Raw genomic sequence first — 24097 nt, forward strand, 5'->3', positions numbered from 1 at the left:
AGAGTTAGGATTTAGAATTTGGACTTAGAATTTAGAAGTGCGACTATACTGTTCGGTGTTGCGCAGAGAACTGCCGAAATTCGGGACTGCTCTGAGGTCCTTCGTTTCGTCGGCTCGGGCCTGCGGCGGCCTGGAGAAAGGGAACTCTCCGGAGTAGGGGCTCTCACCATGGTGGGAGACCCTTAGGCGCTACGAAGCGCCACGCTTAATTTCTAGGCGGAGTTAAGCGTCATGGCCGGCTTTGGCGCGCTTTTCAAATGATGTTTGATAGTTTTAAGATTTATTCCTTATAGATAGAAAAGAATTTACATACCCGGACATAGTAATGAAGCCGGACGTGACACCTCCCCCTTTAAAAGAAAATGTTGGACCATGTTCCAATGTTTTCCGAGCTTAGTAGTAGAATTTACAAAGTGTAATTTGTTAACTTATCACTGAGTCTATACTCCTTCGTTGAGGAGATTGCGCAGTTCTTTGTAGTCTATAGGCACTTCACTTTGGACTTTTTCTGTCGGGGGTGCAAAAACTTCGGTCGTCGCAGGGGGATTTAGGGGTGTTAGCTCTCGTCCGCTGGTTTTCCGAGGTGCAGTAGAAGGTTTGTTACTGAGGTCCAAACGGCTCCCAGGAGGTGCAAACTCCATCCATATACGGAATGGAGTGCGTAGCCATGTATCAGTGTGTCGATAATTAGTTTGGCGACACGGACGATGACGAATATTCCGAGGACTCCAGCGCTTGCTGATCCGAAACTTACGAATCCTTTCCACAAGCGGGCTCCCGTATTTTCTGCTAGCTGGTCGAGGGTTTTCTCGTCCAACAGGTTTAGCATAGAGAAGCTTCCCGCGGGGACTTCTTGTCCTATTGCTCCTCTAGCAATTGTATTGAGCATAGAGGGTTTCTCCATGGGAAACATAATGTGGTCGCGAAGACGATCAAGGTCTTCGCTGGTATAGATGCCGCTGGAGGCGAGTGAATCTGGACTGACGTATCTCCATTGTGGTTTGGTTAGTGGTTGAATCATCGGCGGTGCCATTGATTCCACTGGCTTTGGAGTTAAACGATACCAGATGTTGTGTACTTGATACATCGCTGGAAGTAGTTCGTGGCAATCCCTGGGTGTTTCTGTTTTAGTAAGTATCCTTGATCTTGGCAACAGGAAGAGGGATTTGTTTTGGTGGGTGACGGGGAGTTCGTTGTAGCATCTTTCAGCTTGCCGTACTCGGCACTCCACCGGTACGCATTTGATCAAATGGAGGACTTCGCCTGCCGTAATGGCGGTGTAGCCTGGTGCCTTCTGTCACGTCCGGCTTTATTACTATGTCCGGGTATGTAAATTTTTTCATTCTATAAGGAATAAATCCTAAAACTATCAAACATCATTTGAAAAACGCGCCAAAGCCGGCCATAACGCTTAACTCCGCCTAGAAACTAAGCGTGGCGCTTCGTAGCGCCTAAGGGTCTCCCACCACGGTGAGAGCCCCTACTCCGGAGAGTTCCCCCTCTCCAGGCCACCGCAGGCCCGAGCCGCCGAAACGAAGGACCTCAGAGCAGTCCCGAATTTCGCCAGTTCTCTGCGCGACACCGAACAGTACAGTCGCACTTCTAAATTCTAACTCTAAGTCCAAATTCTAACTCTAATTCTAAAATTCTAACTCTAAGTATAATATCCTAACTCTAAAATCTAAATTCGAAGTCTAAGTCTAAATTCTAAGTTCTAGTTTCGAATCCTGTACTACTATATGAATAAATCAGTGTATTCATGTGTGAAAACTAGTGTTCAGTACTCTTCAAAACCTCCACTCCCGTGATAAAATACGATTGCGTTTAAATCTGACATACGGCGTTTGAATTCAGAATAATTTAAACTGTTTTGGAGCGGACCACCGCTCATCACAGTTAGAATTAACATTCTCAGCATTTGCCAAAATAAGGAATTGATAGTGAGGTCCGCCGCATATCAACCCTCCTTATTTGAGTAATCGTTCAGAGGATGCATCAAATTCAATATGCCTAAGACGCGACGCGCGGGAAGGAAGAATCAATTACGAAAACTAAACCGACCCTATCGTGAATCAGCGACCGAGGAATATTCTCAATTCCTCGGAGTGGAGTATCAGGCCGATCCTGAATACGAGGACATTTTTAACATTAAAAATAATAACAACGACGAACTCCTACAGTGGAAGTGCATACCAATAACGTTCCAACCACGACGCCTACCGCCGCCAAACATCCCAGTGAACGACCCTCGCCGCACGCACTACGTCTAAGTACGAGCCGACACGATCAGGAAAGTGCTACTAAAGGTAAGTGAAATTCACGTTAACCTAAGGATTCGCGCGTGTTAGCAAATTCAGAGACGCTTCTACCACGTGGAAGAGAACATTCTAGAAAAATCTCCGACGCATTTTTCCTCTTTTCCATCGTCACTGCGGAAGCTATAAAAAAAGGGTCAGGCTATAAAACTAGGGTCGTCCACCGCACACGGTACAACTCTCGAACTTCTAACACGGAAAAACGCAAATAATTTAATCTCTTAAAAATCTTCGTGTCTCAAGAAATAACATTGTAAATCCGTACAACAAAGTAGTCATTTAAGCAATAAACAATTAAGAACACTCTCGATTTACCGACAACATACCGACACACGTTCTTTTACCAACATTACCGACATTATACCGACACACGTTCTTTTACCAACATTACCGACATTATACCGACATACGTTCTTTTACTGATGTTACCGACAATATACCGACGTACGTTCTTTTATCGACGATCTTACCGACGTTCGTTACCAACGGTTACCGACAATTTACCACCGGCCTTTACCGACGGCCTTTACCGACGATCGTTACCGACAGTTGCCGACGTTATATCGACGCCACATCGACTCACTTTACCGACATTTACCGACTCCTCGACAACGTCCGGTCTCATCAACCATCTACGAGCGAACAACGCATGATCTTTTAATACGACTAACGTGGCAGGTATAGATGTGCCCAATCCCCTTTAGAGGTGTAACCTCTCTTCCAGGAGTTAATCTCCTAATACCTCTCGAGCCTCCGTATTACTGTCAAGTCGGTATCGGGTACATTCATTTTGAAACTAAAGCCGCTCTTTGTCTTGCATGCTTCGCCGCGTTACCTCGAACTTCTCAATTGTTCTGGACACGGATCCGGAAACATAGCCTAACCATAGGTGGATTATTAGTTGGGATAGTTTGCGGAACTTGCAGCAACCGCCTCACCCTCTCACGGGCGGGTGACCTATGCGAACTTTGCGAGTCTATATACGAAGATTACTCGCGTAACCCAGATACCGTCCCGGCGAGGATAGAAGACGGAACCACGATCATAACTGTAGAATTACAGATAGGCTCCACGCCGTAACCGTTACTTTAAGATTAACACATTCTTTCCCTTCCCTCCGCATCGTGCAACCTTTGTCGGAAAACCCTTCGTCGTGGGTATCCCCGGAAAAATTTCCGTAATACGACGTTGTCTCGCGCAATAGTTCGAGTACGTGCAACGCGAATCATACACTCGCGAATAACACGCCGCGACTGCAAACGGGACGTAACAAAATTGGTGACAGCGGTGGGATACGTAATTTCCGAGCTATGGTTGACACGCGCCGGAAACAAGGAGAAAGGGAAGATTCGGTAGAAAAGGAGAGAACGAGGAAAGAGTTTTCCGAAGCAGAGTTAGTTGAAATTCAGTTGAAACTAAAACAACGAGAAGCCGAGTTAGCCGAAACTCAGACTAGACTAAAAACTAGGGAAGCCGCGTTAAGATCTAAAGAAAATAGTTTGAAAGACGAAGCCGCTTACCTAACCGACCAACGTAAAAAACAGGATAAGAGAGAGCGCGAGTTAGAAACTCTTCGGGAAATAATGCAAAAAACGTCGGAGGACGCCGCTCCTCGAGAAATGACGGCGTTAAAAGATAGCATCCTCGCCGAAATGGAGGAATTGCGCCGGGAAGTAGCTCGTCTCCGCAGAGAGACCAGCCCGTCTCTACGGCTTTCTGGACAACCCTTATTGTCCCTCGACGATTCAAACGGGCAACCCGGCCCACATATGGAGTCGCCTCAACTCCCCAAGGTCTCATTTCGCGAAGCAACGGAATCTGTACCCTTTTTCGACGGATATAACGTACCACTAGGGCAATTCACGCGAGCATGTCGTCGCGCTCGGGAAATCATTCCTCCTTTTTCGGAGCGGAACCTCACTGCTCTGCTAAAAACTAAACTTCGTGGACGCGCCTATTACGCCGTCGAGGACGAACCTTGCGAAAGCGTCATACAATTAATAGACCTACTCAATAACGCTTTTGGTTCCGCGAAAACAATCGATCAATATAAAGGAGAACTTAGTACGGTGTACTTGAAACCACACGAGCATATGTTAGATTACATTAGTCGTGTTAAGGAACTCAGATCCGCGATCCTAGATGCCAAGCGCCGTACAACGGGAAATGTGAACGACGAAGTTGCTCTCGAAATCGACGAACTCACGGCACGATCATTCTGTGACGGTCTACCTCTTCAGTACAGACTGCAGATGGATAGACGCCTTTTTTCCGTGCCGTTTGAGGCATTTGCAAGGGCAAAGGAACTTGCAAAAAGAGAGGAGCTGGACAGAGATCGAAATAAGCCGCGCGACCGTCGCGAACCGGACCCCCCACGTAATGAATATACACGCCAGGCGCGAACTGATACTATTCCACGCAACGGAAATTATTCTCGAGAGCGTTATCCGAATAATTTATCGCGTAACAATTACGCGAGACCCCCTGTAACGCGAGAAAGAGAGGATCGTTCAGCCTACAACGACAGACGGCAAACCTATAATAACGCGAACTCTAATAATGCTCCTCTTCGTCAAAATGATCGCCTTAACAAATAGTGTCGCTATTGTAAAAACAATGGACACGAAATCGAGGAGTGTAGAAAACGCGAGTACAATAATAACGCGCGGCAGAATGAGACGGGAAACGCATGGAGCCCTGCGGGAAGGTCGGGTACACTTCACCAAGGGGCTTCTCCCCAAACGACCCGTCCGATAAATCTAGTCGAAGGAACGAGTACCGAGAAGCTAGAACCGCAACACTAAATCTACCCGGTCACTCACACGCGTCCACCGTCGCGTTACTTGCTGACGGACTTTCACAAGAAACAACATTTATGATAGATACGGGGGCCGCCCCTAATCTTATTAAAATTCGAAATCTACATCCCGAGGTTAAAATTCGTCAAGATGACACGTTGTACCTTAGCGGTATAACAAACGAGAAGATAAAAACACTCGGGTCCGCCGAAATCGTGTACATGGGTTATCCCCTCTATCTCCACGCGGTACCAAATAATTTCCCAATCCTTCAAGAAGGGATCCTAGGATCCGACTTCCTCCAAGATGCTAGCAGCATTAATCTCAAGGAAGGGTCAGTGTGCTGGCGAAATATTCAAATTCCTTTCTCGCAGCGCGAAACTATAGTAGTACCTGCTCGATCGCGCTCAACGTTCTACGTCAATGTACAAAATTCCGACTGTCGCAGTAGGATACGTCCCGCGTCTTAGCGTCTGCGAAAACGTATTCCTCGGAGAAGCGATAGTCACTAATCACGGTGGAAGGGCATACCTCCACGCAATCAATGCTAGCGATACAGACCGCGAGTTAGTGGTCCCTACGATAGACCTCCAGGAAATAGAACAAATCTCTAGCGGAAGCGAATCCGATGCAACCTTAGGGTCAACAAACCAAATCCTTTCTATTTCCTCAACCACAGAGTTATCCTCTGTTGAACAGAAATCAACTATCCGGGACCTTCTTCGTCTCGACCATTTGAACAAAGAAGAAACTAACCATGTAGCTAACCTAATAGAAACGTACAGCGACTTGTTTCACCTGCCAAACAAGAAGCTAGGGTATACAGGGTTGCTATCTCACAAAATTACGACAGTCGACGATCAACCCATACATACCAAACAATATCGTTTCCCTCCAATCCACAAAGAAGAAATCGACAAGCAAATAAAAGAATTACTAAACAACGATGTAATTAAACATTCGGAATCACCGTACAATTCACCTTTGTGGATAGTACCTAAGAAACCCGATTCGAAGGGAAACAAGCGTTGGAGAATGGTCGTAGACTATCGAGCACTAAATGAAAAGACGATAGGCGACGCGTATCCTTTGCCGAACATAACAGAAATCCTCGATCAGCTAGGCAGCGCAAAATACTTTAGTGTATTCGACCTCGCGTCCGGATTCCACCAAATACCGATGCACGAGTCGCACGCGCAAAAAACTGCATTCTCGACACCGCATGGACATTACGAGTTCAAGCGAATGCCGTTCGGCTTAAAAAACGCCCCAGCGACGTTCCAACGACTCATGGATCAGGTTCTATGCGGACTACAAGGAATCGAACTTTTCGTTTATCTCGACGATATCGTATTGTACGCGAGCTCACTCTGGGAACACAAAATCAAGTTCAACAAACTAGCCGAGAGATTACGCAAAGCTAACTTGAAGCTCCAACCAGACAAATGCGAATTTCTGCGCAAGGAAGTCGGATATTTGGGCCATATAATTAGCAGCGATGGGGTAAAACCAGACCCATCTAAAGTAATCGCGGTAAAAGAATTCCCCAGGCCCCGCAACGCGAAAAATATTAAACAATTCCTTGGCCTTGCTGGATACTATCGTAGATTTATCCCGGATTTTTCTAAAATTGCACGGCCCCTTACGGACTTGCTAAAGAAAGACAAAGCATTTGTTTGGGAAAACGACCAAGAAAAGAGTTTTACGAAACTCCGCGACGCATTATGCTCTAAGCCCATTCTCCAATTTCCCGATTTCACGCGACCTTTCGTCGTCACAACAGACGCTTCCGGTTACGCTATCGGAAGAGTCTTGAGCCAGGGGGAAATCGGCAAAGACCTACCCATTACTTATACATCTCGTCTTTTGAATAGCGCAGAAAAAAATTATTCAACAATCGAAAAGGAATTACTAGCTATCGTCTACTGCGTCAATTACTTTCGTCCTTATATATATGGACGAAAGTTTACACTAGTTACGGATCATAGACCGCTGGTGTGGATGCATTCCGTAACGGACCCCACCTCACGGCTCATCCGATGGCGCTTAAAACTTGCAGAATACGAATATAGCGTAGTATATAAGCCGGGAAAAATTAACGATAACGCCGATGCACTTTCCCGAAACCCAATCCAACCTGCTAACCTAAGCGTGGTAAAGCAAACCCTACCTCTTGAACAAACTCGAGAACTCTCCAGTTCCGAGGAATCGCTATTTAACTCAAAAAGAAGGCGATCCGTCGAAACACCGCAGCAAATCGGAAAATCGTCGCAGCAAACGGAAAGCGACGATACAGACGACCCACCAAACACGCGATCTTCTAACGAAACCGATATTAACAACGACGAACCCGGCGAAATAAGCGAGACTGAGAGCGACAACAGTTCCGATCCTAGCGACGACACCCCTATTTTCGATAATATAAATGATCGATTCGTGCAAAGAACTAAAATCGGACCGCAAGTTATATCGATCCCAAATAATTTCGTCACGCGTAAAGATAATCTAGTCGTTTTTGTCACACAACAAGGCATACCGATCGACCTTGGAGCTCGCATGCTCCAAGAGAACAAATCTTTGCCCATGATTAGAGGAGCAGCTCTAGCCAGGGCAAAGGTGAACCGCGACGGAAATCGCCAAATTATATAGTTAGTCGTCAAAGAACGCGAATCGGGAATTACCGAAAAGGAGATACTAAAAGAATCATTACAATCACTGTTGGATGTCGTCAGAGAATTGGAGCTGTCTTCTATCTCATTAGCCAGAGGCGATATCGACAACGTCCCCTGGAACGCGGTACACTCTTTACTAACGCGCATTCTAAGCGAAATCAATGTAAAAATATTTATTTGTAATAACGAAATATCTATTCCCCAAAAAGCCGAGAGAGAAAATATTATCGCCGAAAATCATAATTCAGCGATCGGTGGCCATAAAGGCATCACAAAAACATACCAACGTATAAAGAAACGCTACCAATAGAACGGTATGAAAAATGACATTCAAATTTTTATAAAAAAACTGTCGTCCTTGCCAACTGAAAAAATTAGTCCGCGTAAAGACCAGACAACCCATGGTTCTAACGGACACTCCTGGCACAGCCTTCGATAAAATCTCGATGGACATTATGGGACTGTTACCCGTCACACGGACTAATAACAAATATATACTTACCATACAAGACCTTTTAACAAAATATTCCTTAGCAATCCCTCTGCAACACGCTAACGCGATCGACGTAGCTGACGCGTTCACCGATGAACTAATATGCGTCTTCGGAGCGCCAAAAGCTATTCTAACAGATCAGGGATCGCATTTTCTAAATAGCCTAATGCGTAACATAGCGAAAAGGTTTAAAATTAAGCACTTCAAAACGACGGCTTACCGGCCGCAATCCAATGGCTCAATAGAGCGCTCCCACCATGTCTTGTGGGAATACTTAAAGCAATACGTAGATAGAAACAATGATTGGGACAAGTACTTAAAATTAGCGTCATTCTCTTATAATACTAGCGTACACGAAGGGACGCGATATACCCCCCATGAATTAGTCTTTGGGAGGATAGCCAAGCTGCCTTCCAACTACCCCGATGTCGCCGACGTTACGGACGAGAGTTACGCTAATTATCTCACAAACCTTTTTAATAAACTGAGTGACGCCCAAGCCGTCGCCCGCGAAAACTTAATAGCCGCTAAACAAAGGTCGAAGGTCTACTACGACCGCCGAGTTAACGCCCAACAGTTTCGAGTGGGAGACTATGTGTACTTATTAAAAGAACCAAATAAAGGCAAATTAAGCAATCAGTACACCGGTCCCTATAAAATCATTAGTCTTTTAGGTAATCGTAACGTTAAGTTAGCCGTAAGTAGAAATAAGACAAAAATTGTACACGAAGACAAGCTAAAAGCTTCCCCATGTTACGTCCAATAATTCATCTAGCGATAAATTACCTTCTGCACAAGACGGTCTTCTCTTGCGTCTACCTCGGTGGACGTTTAAGAAGCTGCTCTCTATTTGTTTTATGGGCAACCTGCTAGGCCGGCTATACCCAGGGAAGCCGAGAGCTTGAGATTCGATTGAGAGTATCGGACGAAGAAGGAAACTGACGGGTCGGGTCGATAAATAAAGATATTTTACAAATATAATGTCATTTATTCATTTATAAAACCTTTACGTCGATATAAAGTTTATTGGTCCTGACGTGGTTCGTGGGAAGCTTGAAATTGAGTTACAATATGACTGAGCTCCAGTTCCGGATTGTTAGGCTGGTTGAGGTAAGTTATAAAAGAAGTGAAGTTATCTTGCGCTTCCTCGGGGATGACGTTATCGACGTCGTGAGTGAGATTCGCGGTGTCCTCGTTGAGAATGTGAAAGGTTTGTTCGTTTTTAAATTGTAAAATGGGGTCGTACTCTGGCGATGTGATTGGTAGATTTTGATCCGGGATATAATATTCAGGATCGGGTAAGAATTGATGATTAGGTTAGGGTTCGTTATTAACGTATTTGATTCTAACGGCGAGGGCTCCGGAAATTGCGGGTGAGAATAATCAATGTAGGGCGGAAGGTTATTTATAGGCAAATGAACGTCTGGAGAAGGGGATCGAACGATTACTCGCGTAGGAAATATTTGGACATGTAAATTTAAGACTCTTCTTGTCCTACGTTCGCGTAGTCTGTGGAGACGTTGCTCGTCGCGATCAATTTGATTCTTCCTTCGGAAGGGAGAGACCATCTAATGGTTAAATAAATTTATATGAATAATATGTTTAATAGAACTGAGATAGTTAAATAATCAAAGGTAATTGAATGTGACTCACGTTTAAGTCGTGATTTACGTGTTAAAGAGTTAGAGACGAGATGAAAGGTTAATCTATACGAGAATGCCCTTCACCTGTTAATTAATTAAGCGTTGTGTCAATTATAATTATAATTAAACGATACTGAAAGAGAATTGGTAATAATGTGGAATAGGGAAAGGAGTCTTAGTACATGTATTAATATCTATATCAAGAATATTAATATTTGTACTTTCAAGCATCAAAGATTTAAGTCTTAAATATTGAAGTAATAATTCTTAGTAATTATCAAGACCTCTGTTATTCGGTTTGGTAAAGTATTCGCAACTATTGGAAAATGCAAGGTAATAAAAGCGTAAAAGCGATAGAGAGATAGGTGTTCATCCGGCTAGGCCGGGTTCTCTGGTCCTTGTCTTAATAGGCTAATGCGACGTTCACTTTACTAAACGTGCACCTCAGAGATGACTTGCGAATGTACCTTATGACAGAGTATATTTCTATTGGTTGAAAATAGGGTCGGGTGGTGTACACTTGTCGAATGAATCGAATATCAATATGCAAAATCACTGTCAGTTGGTGTGGTAAAGTATTCGCAACTATTAGAAAATGCAAGGTAATAAAAGCGTAAAAGCGATAGAGAGATAGGTGTTCATCCGGCTAGGCCGGGTTCTCTGGTCGTTCACTTTACTAAACGTGCACCTCAGAGATGACTTGCGAATGTACCTTCTGACAGGATATAGTTTCTAATGTGTACAGAGGAATTAGCGGCATTCAATTCGCTAATATGTGGTAGGATACAGGGTTACATACATATATAAATAAGTAGTGATATAATAAAATACATAAGTATATTTATTATAATAGATTAAATAAGTATGCGATATCGGTTAAATAATATTGAATAGTATTGGATAAAATATTGAGTAGATCGACGATTGTAACGCAGACGTATGCAGATGCAAATCGTAGATTGAAATAATATCGGAAACGCAGAGTAATATGTGGCTTATGTCTATGCTCAAAATTCAGAGTTCAAAATGTAATGTAAGATTGAGTTAATATTGGATAATTAAATATAATGATTAAATATAATGATTAAGTATAATGAGTGCCCGTCGCGCTTTACTATTTAGGGATATGTGAACTGGCTTAAATACTCACAAGGTTAGACAATGTCTAATGTGCCTTGCTATGGTACACTTCGCTACTGTGTTCTTCCCTCTGAGTCTGAAGATCTGAGGAGCCTCGGTACCTCGGTCCGAAATGGCGGCTGTGTCTCACCGAAATGGCGGCTATGTCTTCAGGACCCCGTAGTATTTGCTGGTTGAGTGCTGGATTGTTGTTGACTGGAACCACTGCGACGAAATCACTGCCGTTCCGTGCCGGGTGCAGGGTTTATATACCGTAAAATGTGGCTCGCTCCTCCCATCGGGCGATGCGGCTTAGCCAATGGCAAGAGAGGTATGCCGGGGAAGTACCGGAGACAATCTGTTCCTGGTAGAGATTGCGACGGTTAAGTCCCGGAGAGATGGCTTCTTAGTAGCGATAGCGGCGTTCCTTTGATGACTCATCGCCGGGCGCTCCGACTTTCCTTATCCTATTCTCGGTAGCGATAGCGGTATGCCTTTGTTGGCTATGCGCTCCGACTTATCTTATCTTATCTTCTTCTTGGTAGCGATAGCGGTGCTTCTTTGGTGACTCACCGCTACGCGGCTTGCAACGGGCCTTGCAGGTTGCAACGTGTTTCAGCGTTGCATCATGCTTTGCATCATGCTTCTGGAATGTAACGGTTCGCAACCGTCTTTCTAGAACCTTCTAGAATCTTTTAGATGTTTCTTGAGAGTAAAGCCGAGTTCACATAATAAAGCGGGTTTCATACCTAATTACTACTTTACGAACGATATCTATATATTTTAGGTATTATTCTTTAGAATATGTCGATTCCCTTTGCAATTTAAAATAAAATGCATTACTTCGTAAATTTTGTTATAGATTAAAATAATAATCTCAGAAATAAATATTTTTATCGGCTCTCAATATAAAGAATATAAGTATGCTGCCTTCTAAGCCGGGCAATAGAGCCAAGGAAACAAAACGAAAAATCAATTAAACGGAACTGTATCTCAATTTGAGATCCCAAAGTTCCACATATAAATTAATTTCGAAACTTACATATGGAGAAATAAGCGAGAAAAATATAGGTCCGAAAAGTCGCTGAAGCGGGAATCGACCCCGTAACTTTCACTTCGGGCTACTGTCCTTACCCAACTAAGCTATTCAGACCCTTTCGATCCATATTTTGCATTTGCCTTTTAAGAAGTAGATGTTAGTAAAATAAAACCCGTATTAGCCCATGCGTTAATAAAACCAGAATAAATTTTATCGGCTTTCTATATCAGCAATATAAGTAAAAAGTATTCTTTATATTGAGAGCCGATAACTATTTATTTCTGAGTTTATTCCAGCCTGGCTAATCACGGCGGTATTTACTACATCTACTTGAAAGGCAAATGAAAAACATATGGGATCGAAAGGGTCTGAAAGCTAGTTTGGTAAGAGCAGTCCGCCCGAAAGGTGAAGACGCGGGTTTCGATGCCAGCTTCAGCGACTTTTCCGACTTTGGTTTTTTTTTTTTTTTTTTTGCTTCTTTTTTTTCTCCATGTAAATGGTAGAAAAGCTTAATTGTAGCTTCTATTGTTATTTTATAGTTAGAGTTTAATAATCATGATAGGTTGATAAAATTTATCAATTTACATTTACGTTTCATAGTTATATGTAAATTGATAGGTAACTTGCACTCAGGAACGACTTTCTAATAGTAGGTATACTATGGGAGTTCTAACTCAGGGGCAATGAGGGGGGGTGAGGGGCGGGCAGAAATTATGTTTTTTAACTTACGAGCGATCATATGCGAGACTAAAAATTTGTTAATACCGGTCTTTCATGTAGGTTAGCGATTGTCATGATTAATATGTGTTAAAGAATTAATTTTTAAAAAAGATTAAAATTTTGAAATTTGTCTGGACGTTACATCTCCCCTCCTATTTGAGAATAAAACCCGATGTTGACCTAGGGTTTTGTTCGAGGTTATAAAGATGCTGCTGTAAGTCATTATATGTCTGAGGGATAGTTATATTCGTGGATTCCATTTCTCCAGGTCGTTTGGTGTTATAGCCTTGAAGTTGTGGCTGACTTATCACTGGCGGTTCTTTTGGCAGTGCAGGGGGTGCGTCTGAGATGGTGGCGAGAGGTGTGGCGTCTTCTGGGAATTTGTTCTTTTCTTCCTTTTCGTTCATATTCTTGCGGCTGAGGTGAAGCAAGAGATTAGTTAGGGAGTCCCATAATGCTCCTATTAGATGTAGACTACATCCATATACGGTATGCAGTGCGTATCCATGGATGATGGTGTCAATTGCCAATTTAGCAATACGAACGATCATAAATACTCCAACGACACCGGCCGTGGCTGATCCGACCTTTCCATATTTTTGCTGCGGTGTTGTCTACGATTTTGTTGAGCGATTCTTCGTCTAGTAGTTTGTATAATGAGACGGAGTCGGCGTTAACTGGATGTCCAATAAGCCCACGGGCGACGGCATTGAGCAGTGCCGGTTTCTCTGCGGGAAACATAATGTGGTCTCTCAATTTTTCTATGTCTTGCTGCGTATAGATTCCACTAACAGCTAGTGGTCCGGGTGTTAAATAACTCCAGGTAAGAGATGCCATGGGTCGTAGTTGTTGAGGTGACAACTGTCTTACTTGTGCTTTTGGCGTGAACTGTACCCAAGTGTCCTCTATTCGGTATAACGTTGGTAATTCTTGAGAACATTCTCGCTCGTTTCCGATCTTTGTGACGATTCTTGATTTGGGTGTGAGAAAGTAAGAAAAGTTTCTAACGGTTACGGGTAACTCGTTATAGCATTCTTTGGTTGGACGTACGGTGACTTCTACAGGGATGCATTTTATGATCTGGACAGCTTCTCCAGTGGTGACGGCCATGTATCCCGGCGATTTCATTAGACTATACGCGAATTCATCAGGCAAGAGAGTTGCAAAGGACAAGGCGTTCGTTATTACTTGTCTTTCCAGTTTACATTTTTGCTGTATGACATTATGATACAAAGATGTCATTTGATGTCGGATATGTTTTTCAACATACACAAATTTGGAGTTCATGTAAGTGAATATATCGAGGTTATCTACAGGGATCGTACCTTTATTGGCAAAGATTTGGCCTTGCTTTGTTTCGAGAATAAATAATTTCGGATGCTCAGTGCGGAGCAAAGTGTATCCGCATAATGGCTGTTCTTTAGTTTTAGTCAAGGCGAATGTGATGTCTTGTGTGGTAAGACTGTAGACGATGGGTGAATTATCGCCTGCTATTTTAGTCGCTAGTCCTTCGTATAGTACGTCGTATTGATTGAAGTTGCATGATTTCGTAGGTACTGGTTTCCAAAAGGTGTAGCCGTCGTCAGAATCAGAATCCAAATAAAAGCTATCGGCCAGCGTACAGATTGTTCCTGACCTTAACTTGATTTTTCCGTGTTCGAGTTGTACTGGCACATAAGATGATTTGAGTGAGATTTTTGCGACTGCTTGAACAATTACATTGTCCCATGTGCCGTAAGGGTCCAGAATATTGCGTACCCTTGCATGTTCCATCGGTCTTTAATTCGCCAGCTAGCGTAAGGCTGTGATAAGAAGTTTGGTTGATTTTAAGTCCACTGATTAAGTGAGCAGGTCCCAAGGAAGTAGTACCGTCTTGAAACATTCGCAGGCATTGAGAATATCCGGTTTCCTGGACGTAATCTGCTTTTCCGTTAAAGACGACCGAGATGTGCGAATGCATGCCACAGTGATATATCGTGCGGGATATCTCTAGTTTGCACTGTATAACTTCTGCATAGTTATATTCGGAAAGTTGTAATAGTTGTATATAAGTTTCTGTGGAGTTTGGGGTTTGATGATGGAAATTGCATTCTCCTACATCTAAGAGGGAAACGGCGGTGATGTTGAGATGCTGTCCGCCACAATCAAATCCAATCAAGGCGAACGAAGTTTTAACAAAGAGTATTAAAATAATCCCTAACATCATGACAAGCTGTAACGCACAATCGGACTGGTTTATTAAATTAAATATTTTTATATATAAATTATTTATATGTGCGTGTGTATGCATTTATAGATATATACATGTGCATGTGCGAAGGTAGTCCTGGCTTCGGACATGATAATGGTGCGTGATGAATCTTCTAATAATTGAATAGTATAATATACATGATTTTACCGTCGTTATTTTATTATTTTATGTATGTTTTAGACTCGCACATGGACATATATATATGTGTGCGTGCAATCATACATACGTGTACGAGTGCATGCTAACGCACGGGTATATATGTTATAAACTAATTTGCGTCTTATATATATGTATATCAATTGCGCGGTTGCAGGTTTTTCTGCCCGTGTCTTTTGTAGGATTCGTAAAGATTATTCGAAAGGTTGCTATTGGGTGAAATATAATTAGCTCGTTCACTGGTGAAGCTGGAGTCGTTTTCTCCGAGTTAATGCAAGTATGAGCGTATAATATATTACATTTTTAAGTACGTTAAGGTTTTCGCGAGGCTATTCATAATGGTTGAATACTATACTGATAGATAACTCTCGCGAGGAACGGAGTTATTACCAGTGAGCGAGTTAACGATAATCTGTAATAATATAAGGTGTATCGTATTAGCTAGAATATTGCGTGGATATGAGTCTCACGCAATATCAGGGGTTTTGTATGAAATGTACTTAAGTAAAGCATACCTTATACAAAGATGAAAAATAATGGCTAGAAACAGTAAGAATAAAGTTTTGAATAATGTACAGGGTTCCATGCTGAACAACCTGTTTAGCTAGGATGGTTTTCTGAAATGAGAATTTTACATATATCGTATTACTAAAATATACCTGTAATTTTAGTGTTGAGATTTTAGTAATCTTATAGGCGTCCGAGCTGATAGCAAACCTGCAATTAGGAATACATATATTATTATACATGAATAATCTTGGATATATATATATTTGTATGACGCGTGGTCATTCGTCCTCTCATTGTCACGTCCGGCCGTATAAATTTTTTCGTTTACTCCAAGTTCCTTAAACGCTATTTGAAAAGCGCGCCAAAGCCGGCCATGACGCTTAACTCCGCCTAGAAACTAAGCGTGGCGCTTCGTAGCGCCTAAGGATCTCCCACCACGGTGAGAGCCCCTACTCCGGAGAGTTCCCCCTCTCCAGGCCGCCGCAGGCCCGAGCCGCCGAAACGAAGGACCTCAGAGCAGTCCCGAATTTCGGCAGTTCTCTGCGCGACACCGAACAGTATAGTCGCACTCCTAAATTCTAACTCTAAGTCCAAATTCTAAATCCTAACTCTAATTCTAAAATTCTAACTCTAAGTATAATATTCTAACTCTAAATTCTAAGTCTAAATCTAAATTCTAATTCTAAGTTTTAGTCTCGAATTTTGTACTACTATACGAATAAATCAGTGTATTCATGTGTGAAAACTAGTGTTCAGTATTCTTCAAAACTTCCACTCCCGTGATAAAATACGATAGCGTTTAAATTTGTCATACGGCGTTTGAATTCAGAATAATTCAAACTGTGTTTGGAGCGGACCACCGCTCATCACAGTCAGAATTAACATTCTCAGCATTTGCCTAAAATAAGGAATTGATAGTGAGGTCCTGCCGCATATCAACCCTCCTTATTTGAGTAATCATTCAGAGGATGCATCAAATTCAATATGCCTAAGACGCGACGCGCAGGAAGGAAGAATCAATTACGAAAACTAAACCGACTTTATCGCGAATCAGCGACCGAGGAATATTCTCAATTCCTCGGAGTGGAATATCAGGCCGATCCTGAATACGAGAACATTTTCAACATTAAAAATAATAACAACGACGAACTCCTACAGTGGAAGTGCATACCAATAACGTTCCAACCACGACGCCTGCCGCCGCCAAACATCCCAGTGAACGACCCTCGCCGCACGCACTACCTCCAAGTACGAGCCGACACGATCAAGAAAGTGCTACTAAAGGTAAGTGAAATTCACGTTAACCTAAGGAATCGCGCGTGTTAGCAAATTCAGAGACGCTTCTACCACGTGGAAGAGAACATTCTAGAAAAATCTCCGACGCATTTTTCCTCTTTTCCATCGTCACTGCGGAAGCTATAAAAAAAAGGTCGGGCTATAAAACTAGGGTCGACCACCACATGCGGTGCCACCCTCGGAATTCTAACACGGAAAAACGCAAATAGTTCAATCTCTTAAAAATCTTGTGTCTCAAGAAATAACTTCGTAAATCCGTACAACAAAGTAGTCATTTAAACAATAATCAATTGAGAACACTTTCGATTTACCAACATTATCGACAATATACCGACATACGTTCTTTTACCGACATTACCGACTATATACCAACATACGTTCTTATACCGACATTACCAACCATATACCGACGAACGTTCTTTTACCAACGGGTTATCGACACCTTACTGGCACCTTACCAGTGTTTTACTGAACAATTACCGACGGTTTTGCCGACGACTACTAACTTCTCGATAACTGCCGGGTTCACCGAAGATCTACGAGCGAATGACGCATTATCAATTCGATTACGCAACAAACACAAATGTGCCCACTCACCCTTAGAGGTATAACTCCTCCTCCAGAAGTTAATCTCTTTGTACCGTTTGAACCCTTATTCTATTGCCAAGTTGGTGTCGGGTACATCCATTTTGAGACTAAGGCAGCTCTCTGCATTTCATGCTACTCCACCTTACCTAGAGTCTCGAAATTACTTTGGACAAGGATTCGGAAGCATACTCTAATCATAGGCGGAACACCTATCGGAATAAATTGCGGAGTCTGCAACTTCCGACTTACCCTCACGCGAATCGGTGATTTGTGCGAGCTTTGTCAGTTTACGTACGAAGATTACTTACGCAACCCCAACGACGTTTCGCATAGAGCAATCGACGAAGCTATCTTTATTACAGTAGAGTCACAGGTAGGTCCCACGCAATAATCCGATCACCTCAGTTCCAGCGCGAATAACCTCAGATCGCGGGTATCCCCGGGGAGAATCGCATAGATTCGCGTACCCGTAATAGCGATCGTGTCTCGTGGAAAAAGCCGAGCTCTGCATTCAAATTTTCGCAGCCGCGACCCCACGAGACGTAACACGTGGGAATAAAATGGAAGTAAATAAGTTTAAAATTCAAAAATTAGCATTAAAAACAACAAAGAGTAAGAAAACGGAGACTGTTGACCGTGGATCGGATCCCTTTGCTAGAAGAGGATCGGTCAGTCGCTCCCCACCCGGGTCCGTAGCCAGCGGCTCGAAAATGGATGGGACTCAAAGAGCGGTTGAAGAATTGGAGGGAGAAAACGACTCCTGCTCCGAGTCTGGGTTCCCCGCGAACGCTGAGGGAGTTGAGGGAGCTATGACAGGTGATGAAAATACGGATGGAAACACGCTGGAAGCTGTCCGCAAAGATAGAGAGACCCTAGAAAGATTTTTATTTAATGACAGCAATAAGATTAGTAGAACGTCCATTCGCTTCATTTTGGAAAAATGGGCAAACTTGGAGCATCGGTTGCAGAAGGAGATACTAGAAAAAGAGAAGTTTCAGGCGCTTTATGAGTCAAATTGCAGAGGCAACAAAGAAGAAAGAACATACGCGGAAATAACCGCCAGAACTCCTTCGTGCTCGCGGCGTGTGTCTGGGAAACCCGAGAAAGGTAGAAGTGGCTTTCAAAGCAAAGAGGTAATTCTTGTTAAGCCAGAAAAAGAGGAAGATGACAAAAGAACGAACGAAGAAATAAAAGAACAGATCTTAAAGAGCCTGAAGAATGATAAGGAAAGAATTAAAATAAAAAGCATGAAGCAGATGAGGCGAAAGGGCGTAATTATTGAAGTGGACAGCAAAAAGGACGTAGAAATATTGAAGAACATAGATTTACGAAAAAATAACCTAAGACTGGAGGAACCTAAAAAGTTGCTCCCCTCATTGATAATTTATGACGTGGAGAGAGAATATAAAGAGACTGAGATCATACATGATCTAATTAGCAAAAACTTTGATCATTTAAGTGATAAAGAACTACAGGAACTAAAAGACGGTATTTCGGTAAGATATCAGTATAGAACAAAAGAAAATAACGCGAACTGGATAGTACAAATGCCGGGAAGATTCCTAACCGGACTTGTAGACAGGGGAAGAATCTATATGCAATGGCGGACGTATAGAGTAAGAGAATATTTAAACATAGTAAGATGCTTTAAATGCCACGCATACGGACACGTAGCAAAGGTGTGCACGGCTCAGGACCAGCTATGTGAAATCTGCGGGGACAAGGAACATCTAAAGAAAGACTGCAAAAAACAAGCAGACCTAAACTGCATAAACTGCTCGCGAAACAGACGTGTGGATACCAAACATAGCGTAAAAAGTAAGGAATGCCCAGAATATCTAAAACACGTAGACTTATATTACAATAAGATTAAATGGGAATAAAGATAGCCCATATAAATGCGCAAAGATCGCGAGCAGCAGCAGTAAACCTGGAACTAATATTTAACGAACAAAACTTTGACATCCTCTGTATACAGGAACCTTACTCTTATAAGGGGAGAGTAAGAGGATATTCTGCGCCGGGCTTAAGGATCATTCAACCTGACAAAAAAGACGCATGGGTCGCCGCGGTGGTAAGAGAAGGAAAAATGGACGTCTTCCAAAACACAAGTATGGAAAACGAACATATCATGTGCTTCCAGGCTTGCGCGGGACAGGAACAGCTTTACATTATTAACATGTATTGCCAATTCTCTTTAGAAATAAAACCGTTCTTAGATGACCTAGACAATATCCTACAAAAACTCTCTGGGTGCAATATTATAGTAACCATGGACGCAAATGCCAGGTCGGACTGGTGGTTCTCCGACACCACAGACGAGAGAGAGGAAGGAGCTGGAAGAATTCATCCTGTCGCACAACCTCTGCATAATGAATAAGCCAAATAACCCTAATACGTATTCGACGGAAAGGGGACAGTCGAATATAGACGTTACACTCGTCAGCGAAGGTCTGGCCAGTAAACTAAGAAACTGGAAGGTGGACACAGCGTGCACCACAAGTGACCATAATATTATTGCCTTCGAGATTGGGGACAAGACCCTAAGGAGGACGGAGTGGAGCATGCAAAATGGCTATAATCTGAAAAAAGCAAATTGGGACACCTTCGATGAATTGATTCAGGCACAATTTAACAAAGATTTTCTGAACAAATTGGAGAGCAGTAGAGCCAGCGAGGCAAGCGCGGCTCTTCAATAAAACGTTACTTAAAATATGCGACAGATCTATTCCGAGAAGGAAATTGGCTAACCAAACGGTTCCGTGGTGGACCGAAGAGCTAAAAATACTTAGATCACACGCGAACAAAGCCAAAAAGCACCTCCTAAGAGCAAAGAGGTTAAATCTAGGAAACGTGAACGAATATGGGGAACTCTACAGAAGAACCAAAAATAAATATGTCTCGCTAATCAAGAAGGAGAAAACTGGCTGCATGGAGAAGCTTTGTAACTAAGGCCGGAAATAAAGATCCCTGGAGTATCGTTTACAAAATAGTTCGCGATAAGATAAAGAAGCCGAACTATTTCTGCACCCTAACCCTGCCCTCGGGAAAGGAAACAAATAACTGGGCGGAGACGATAAGTGCTCTTCTAGATAAATGCGTACCGCCAGACGATGTAGGCGGAGAAGGTAAAGTACACGCAGAAATAAAATCACAAAATAAAAGATATCGTAATAGTAATATGGAACAGGAAATCACGGAGGAGGAAGTGGCGGTTGCCATCAAGAGGATCAAGAAGAATAAGGCCCCAGGAGCCGATGGCGTAAAAGGAGAGATGCTAAAGGCTGTATGGGCAAGCAACAAGGAAGTCATAAGACAAGTGCTAAATATTTGCCTAAGAGAAAAAACATTTCCCGAGGAATGGAGGATAGCTTCACTGCGCATAATATTAAAGGATAGCAAGAAGGACAGAAGCTTATTAAACTCATACAGACCTATTGCACTCTTACCAGTGTTTGCGAAGATCTTTGAGAGAATTTTGATTGGTAGAATCACTAGATGTTACAAGGAGATGGGCCTGGAGTGCAAGAATCAGTTTGGCTTTAAACCAGGGTGCTCCACAGAGGACGCTCTAATTGCCTTCAGAAACGGTCTGAACACTGACAAGAGATACGTAGTGGCCCTCTTTGTGGACATCGAAGGGGCCTTTGATAACCTTTGGTGGCCCGCTATTAAGAAAAGGCTGATCATGGCAAAATGTAGTAGCACTTTAATCAGAATTATCGACAAGTACTTTAGTAAAAGAAAAGTAGTGGTAAAATCTAATTTCAAGGAGGCCCATAAATATATGCAGAAGGGTTGCCCGCAAGGGTCAATCATAGGCCCAGCAATGTGGAATTTCTGCATGGATGCGTTACTGCAAGAGCTTACAACGATAAGCGATACAGAGACAATAGCGTACGCGGATGACCTAGCGACTTTAATACGAGGGAACTCGAGGCAAGAACTGGAAAGAACTGGCGCACGTGTCTTAAAAACTATCAATGAATGGTGTGTGATACATAAATTGAAAGTATCGGCGACAAAAACTACGGCACTTATGATGAAGGGCAAATTTGACAAAGAAAGGATGCCCAGGCTAAAAATCGAGCGGCAAAACATAAAATATGCTTCCGAAGTAAGATACCTTGGTGTCTTAATTGACAGCAAATTAAGCTTCATAGCACACGCAAGATACCTAAGAGACAAACTAGTCAAATTTATGATGCAAATCAGAAGAGTCGCAAGGGACGAGTGGGGGCTCAAAAAACATGTCCTGAGAATACTATACAAGGCAGTAGCAACCCCAATTACTACGTATGCGGCTGCGTTCTGGTTTGAGAAGGTGTCACATGTATTAGACAAAAGACACATTTTGGCGGCTCAGCGAGCGCTGCTCATAGTGCTCACGAAAGCATGTAGAACGACGTCGACTAGCGCCATGCAAGTAATAAGCGGAATAATGCCTTTAGACTTGGAAATTATCCAACAAGGAGTGAGTAATAAAATGAAAAGAAACTTGGACGTAGAATGGAATAACTATAGATATGAAGCGAAAGAAAACGTGAACGATAGAAATGTGGTAGAAGAGACAAATAAGATAAGAAGAGAAGTCGAAGCAGAATGGCAACGTAGATGGCAAAGCGAAGACCACGGCAGAATGACATACCGGTTCATAAAAGAGGTTACGTTTGTAAAGCAGAATAGCTGGTTCACGCCTGGAAGAGAGTGCACGTACATACTGACAGGCTATGGGCCGATAAATAGCACTCTATTCGAACGCGGAGCGACCGACGGAAAAGAATGCCCAATATGCGGAGAAATCGAGACAAGTGAGCATATACTGCAGGACTGTCCAGGATATGACGAGATTAGAGTCATGGAGCACATGGGTAGAAAAGAAAACCTAAGCGACTACATTTCCAACGAGAACAACTTTAATACCCTAATGCGTTATACCAGTAAAGCTTTTAATATAAGGAAAACATATGCTAGATAAAGCAGGTCCGCCTCCACGCGGTAAGGGACGGGCAACGGCGGTCGCAACTTTGCGACCAACGGCTAAAGGACCTGATGGTAAGGATAGTCTAAAAAGATATTAAGAGGGAATAAAGATGAAGAGAACAAAACGAAGAAAATTTCCATTTCAAAGAGAATAGAAAACAAGTAATGAGTCAGAAAACAGCAATGAGTGGAAGCTCGAGCTGTATGTAGATGATCCAAATGAAAAAAAAAAAAAAAAAAAAAAAAAAAAAAAATGTCCCTATCTACTGTCTAGCGAAAACCACTGCCAAGGGAACGGGCTTGGAAAAATTAGCGGGGAAAGAAAAGAAGACCCTGTTGAGCTTGACTCTAGTCTGGCACTGTAAGGAGACATGAGAGGTGTAGCATAAGTGGGAGATGGCAACATCGCCGGTGAAATACCACTACTTTCATCGTTTCCTTACTTACTCGGTTAGGCGGAGCGCGTGCCCCGAGGGCTTCGCGCCCCGGCGGTCACGGTGTTCTAGAGCCAAGCGTGTCAGAGTGGCGTGAGGCCTCGGCCGATCGCCGTTAATACTCCCGCGTGATCCGATTCGAGGACACTGCCAGGCGGGGAGTTTGACTGGGGCGGTACATCTGTCAAAGAATAACGCAGGTGTCCTAAGGCCAGCTCAGCGAGGACAGAAACCTCGCGTAGAGCAAAAGGGCAAAAGCTGGCTTGATCTCGATGTTCAGTACGCATAGAGACTGCGAAAGCACGGCCTATCGATCCTTTTGGCTTGAAGAGTTTTCAGCAAGAGGTGTCAGAAAAGTTACCACAGGGATAACTGGCTTGTGGCGTGGCGGCCAAGCGTTCATAGCGACGTCGCTTTTTGATCCTTCGATGTCGGCTCTTCCTATCATTGCGAAGCAGAATTCGCCAAGCGTCGGATTGTTCACCCGCCAACAGGGAACGTGAGCTGGGTTTAGACCGTCGTGAGACAGGTTAGTTTTACCTCTACTGATGACTAGTCATTGCGATAGTAATCCTGCTCAGTACGAGAGGAACCGCAGGTTCGGACATTTGGTTCACGCACTCGGTCGAGCGGCCGGTGGTGCGAAGCTACCATCCGTGGGATTATGCCTGAACGCCTCTAAGGCCGTATCCTCTCTAGTCGAAGGTGGCAATGATATCTCTAGGAGTCTCGTGAGTCGAAAGGCTCAAAACAATGTGACACTACTAGGCGGCCGGTCCTCGGGCCGGTCGTCGCACGAGCCCGGTTTGCCGTACGGCGCCATCGCCCGTCGTCGGGATCTCACCGCTACGACGGCACGGCGTCTAACGGTCGATCATGGGTTTCGCAAGTTCGATGTCGAGACTCGGAATCGTCTGTAGACGACTTAGGTACCTGGCGGGGTGTTGTACTCGGTAGAGCCCGGTTTGCCGTACGGGGCGCCCAGCGCCCTTCCCACCCCGTCGTCGGGATTTACCGCTAGACGGCACCGGTTCTAAACGGTCGATTCATGGGTTTCGCAAGTTCGATGTCGAGACACGA

The 24097-nt window shown here is 43.4% G+C and overlaps 2 protein-coding genes and 1 pseudogene across 2 annotated transcripts; 2 read left to right on the top strand and 1 right to left on the bottom strand.

Annotated features, from left to right (window-relative positions):
• Nucleotides 1-12951: 12951 nt before the first annotated feature.
• LOC146722612 (uncharacterized) lies at nucleotides 12952-14759 on the bottom strand. The gene is given in 3 exon segments (XM_085484148.1): nucleotides 12952-13393; nucleotides 13395-14466; nucleotides 14519-14759. Coding segments are annotated over 3 exon segments (1755 nt in total).
• Nucleotides 14760-18160: 3401 nt separating this feature from the next.
• LOC146722613 (uncharacterized) lies at nucleotides 18161-19483 on the top strand. The gene has a single exon (XM_085484149.1). The coding sequence runs from the start codon at nucleotides 18161-18163 to the stop codon at nucleotides 19481-19483; it is 1323 nt and encodes a 440-aa protein (XP_085340275.1).
• Nucleotides 19484-22733: 3250 nt separating this feature from the next.
• Nucleotides 22734-24028, top strand: LOC146722614 (large subunit ribosomal RNA; annotated as a pseudogene).
• Nucleotides 24029-24097: the final 69 nt, after the last annotated feature.

The sequence above is a fragment of the Nylanderia fulva genome, unplaced genomic scaffold (genome assembly GCF_048542155.1).
Source record: "Nylanderia fulva isolate GAGA-0341 unplaced genomic scaffold, ASM4854215v1 Scaffold297, whole genome shotgun sequence".
Lineage (NCBI taxonomy): Eukaryota > Metazoa > Arthropoda > Insecta > Hymenoptera > Formicidae > Nylanderia > Nylanderia fulva.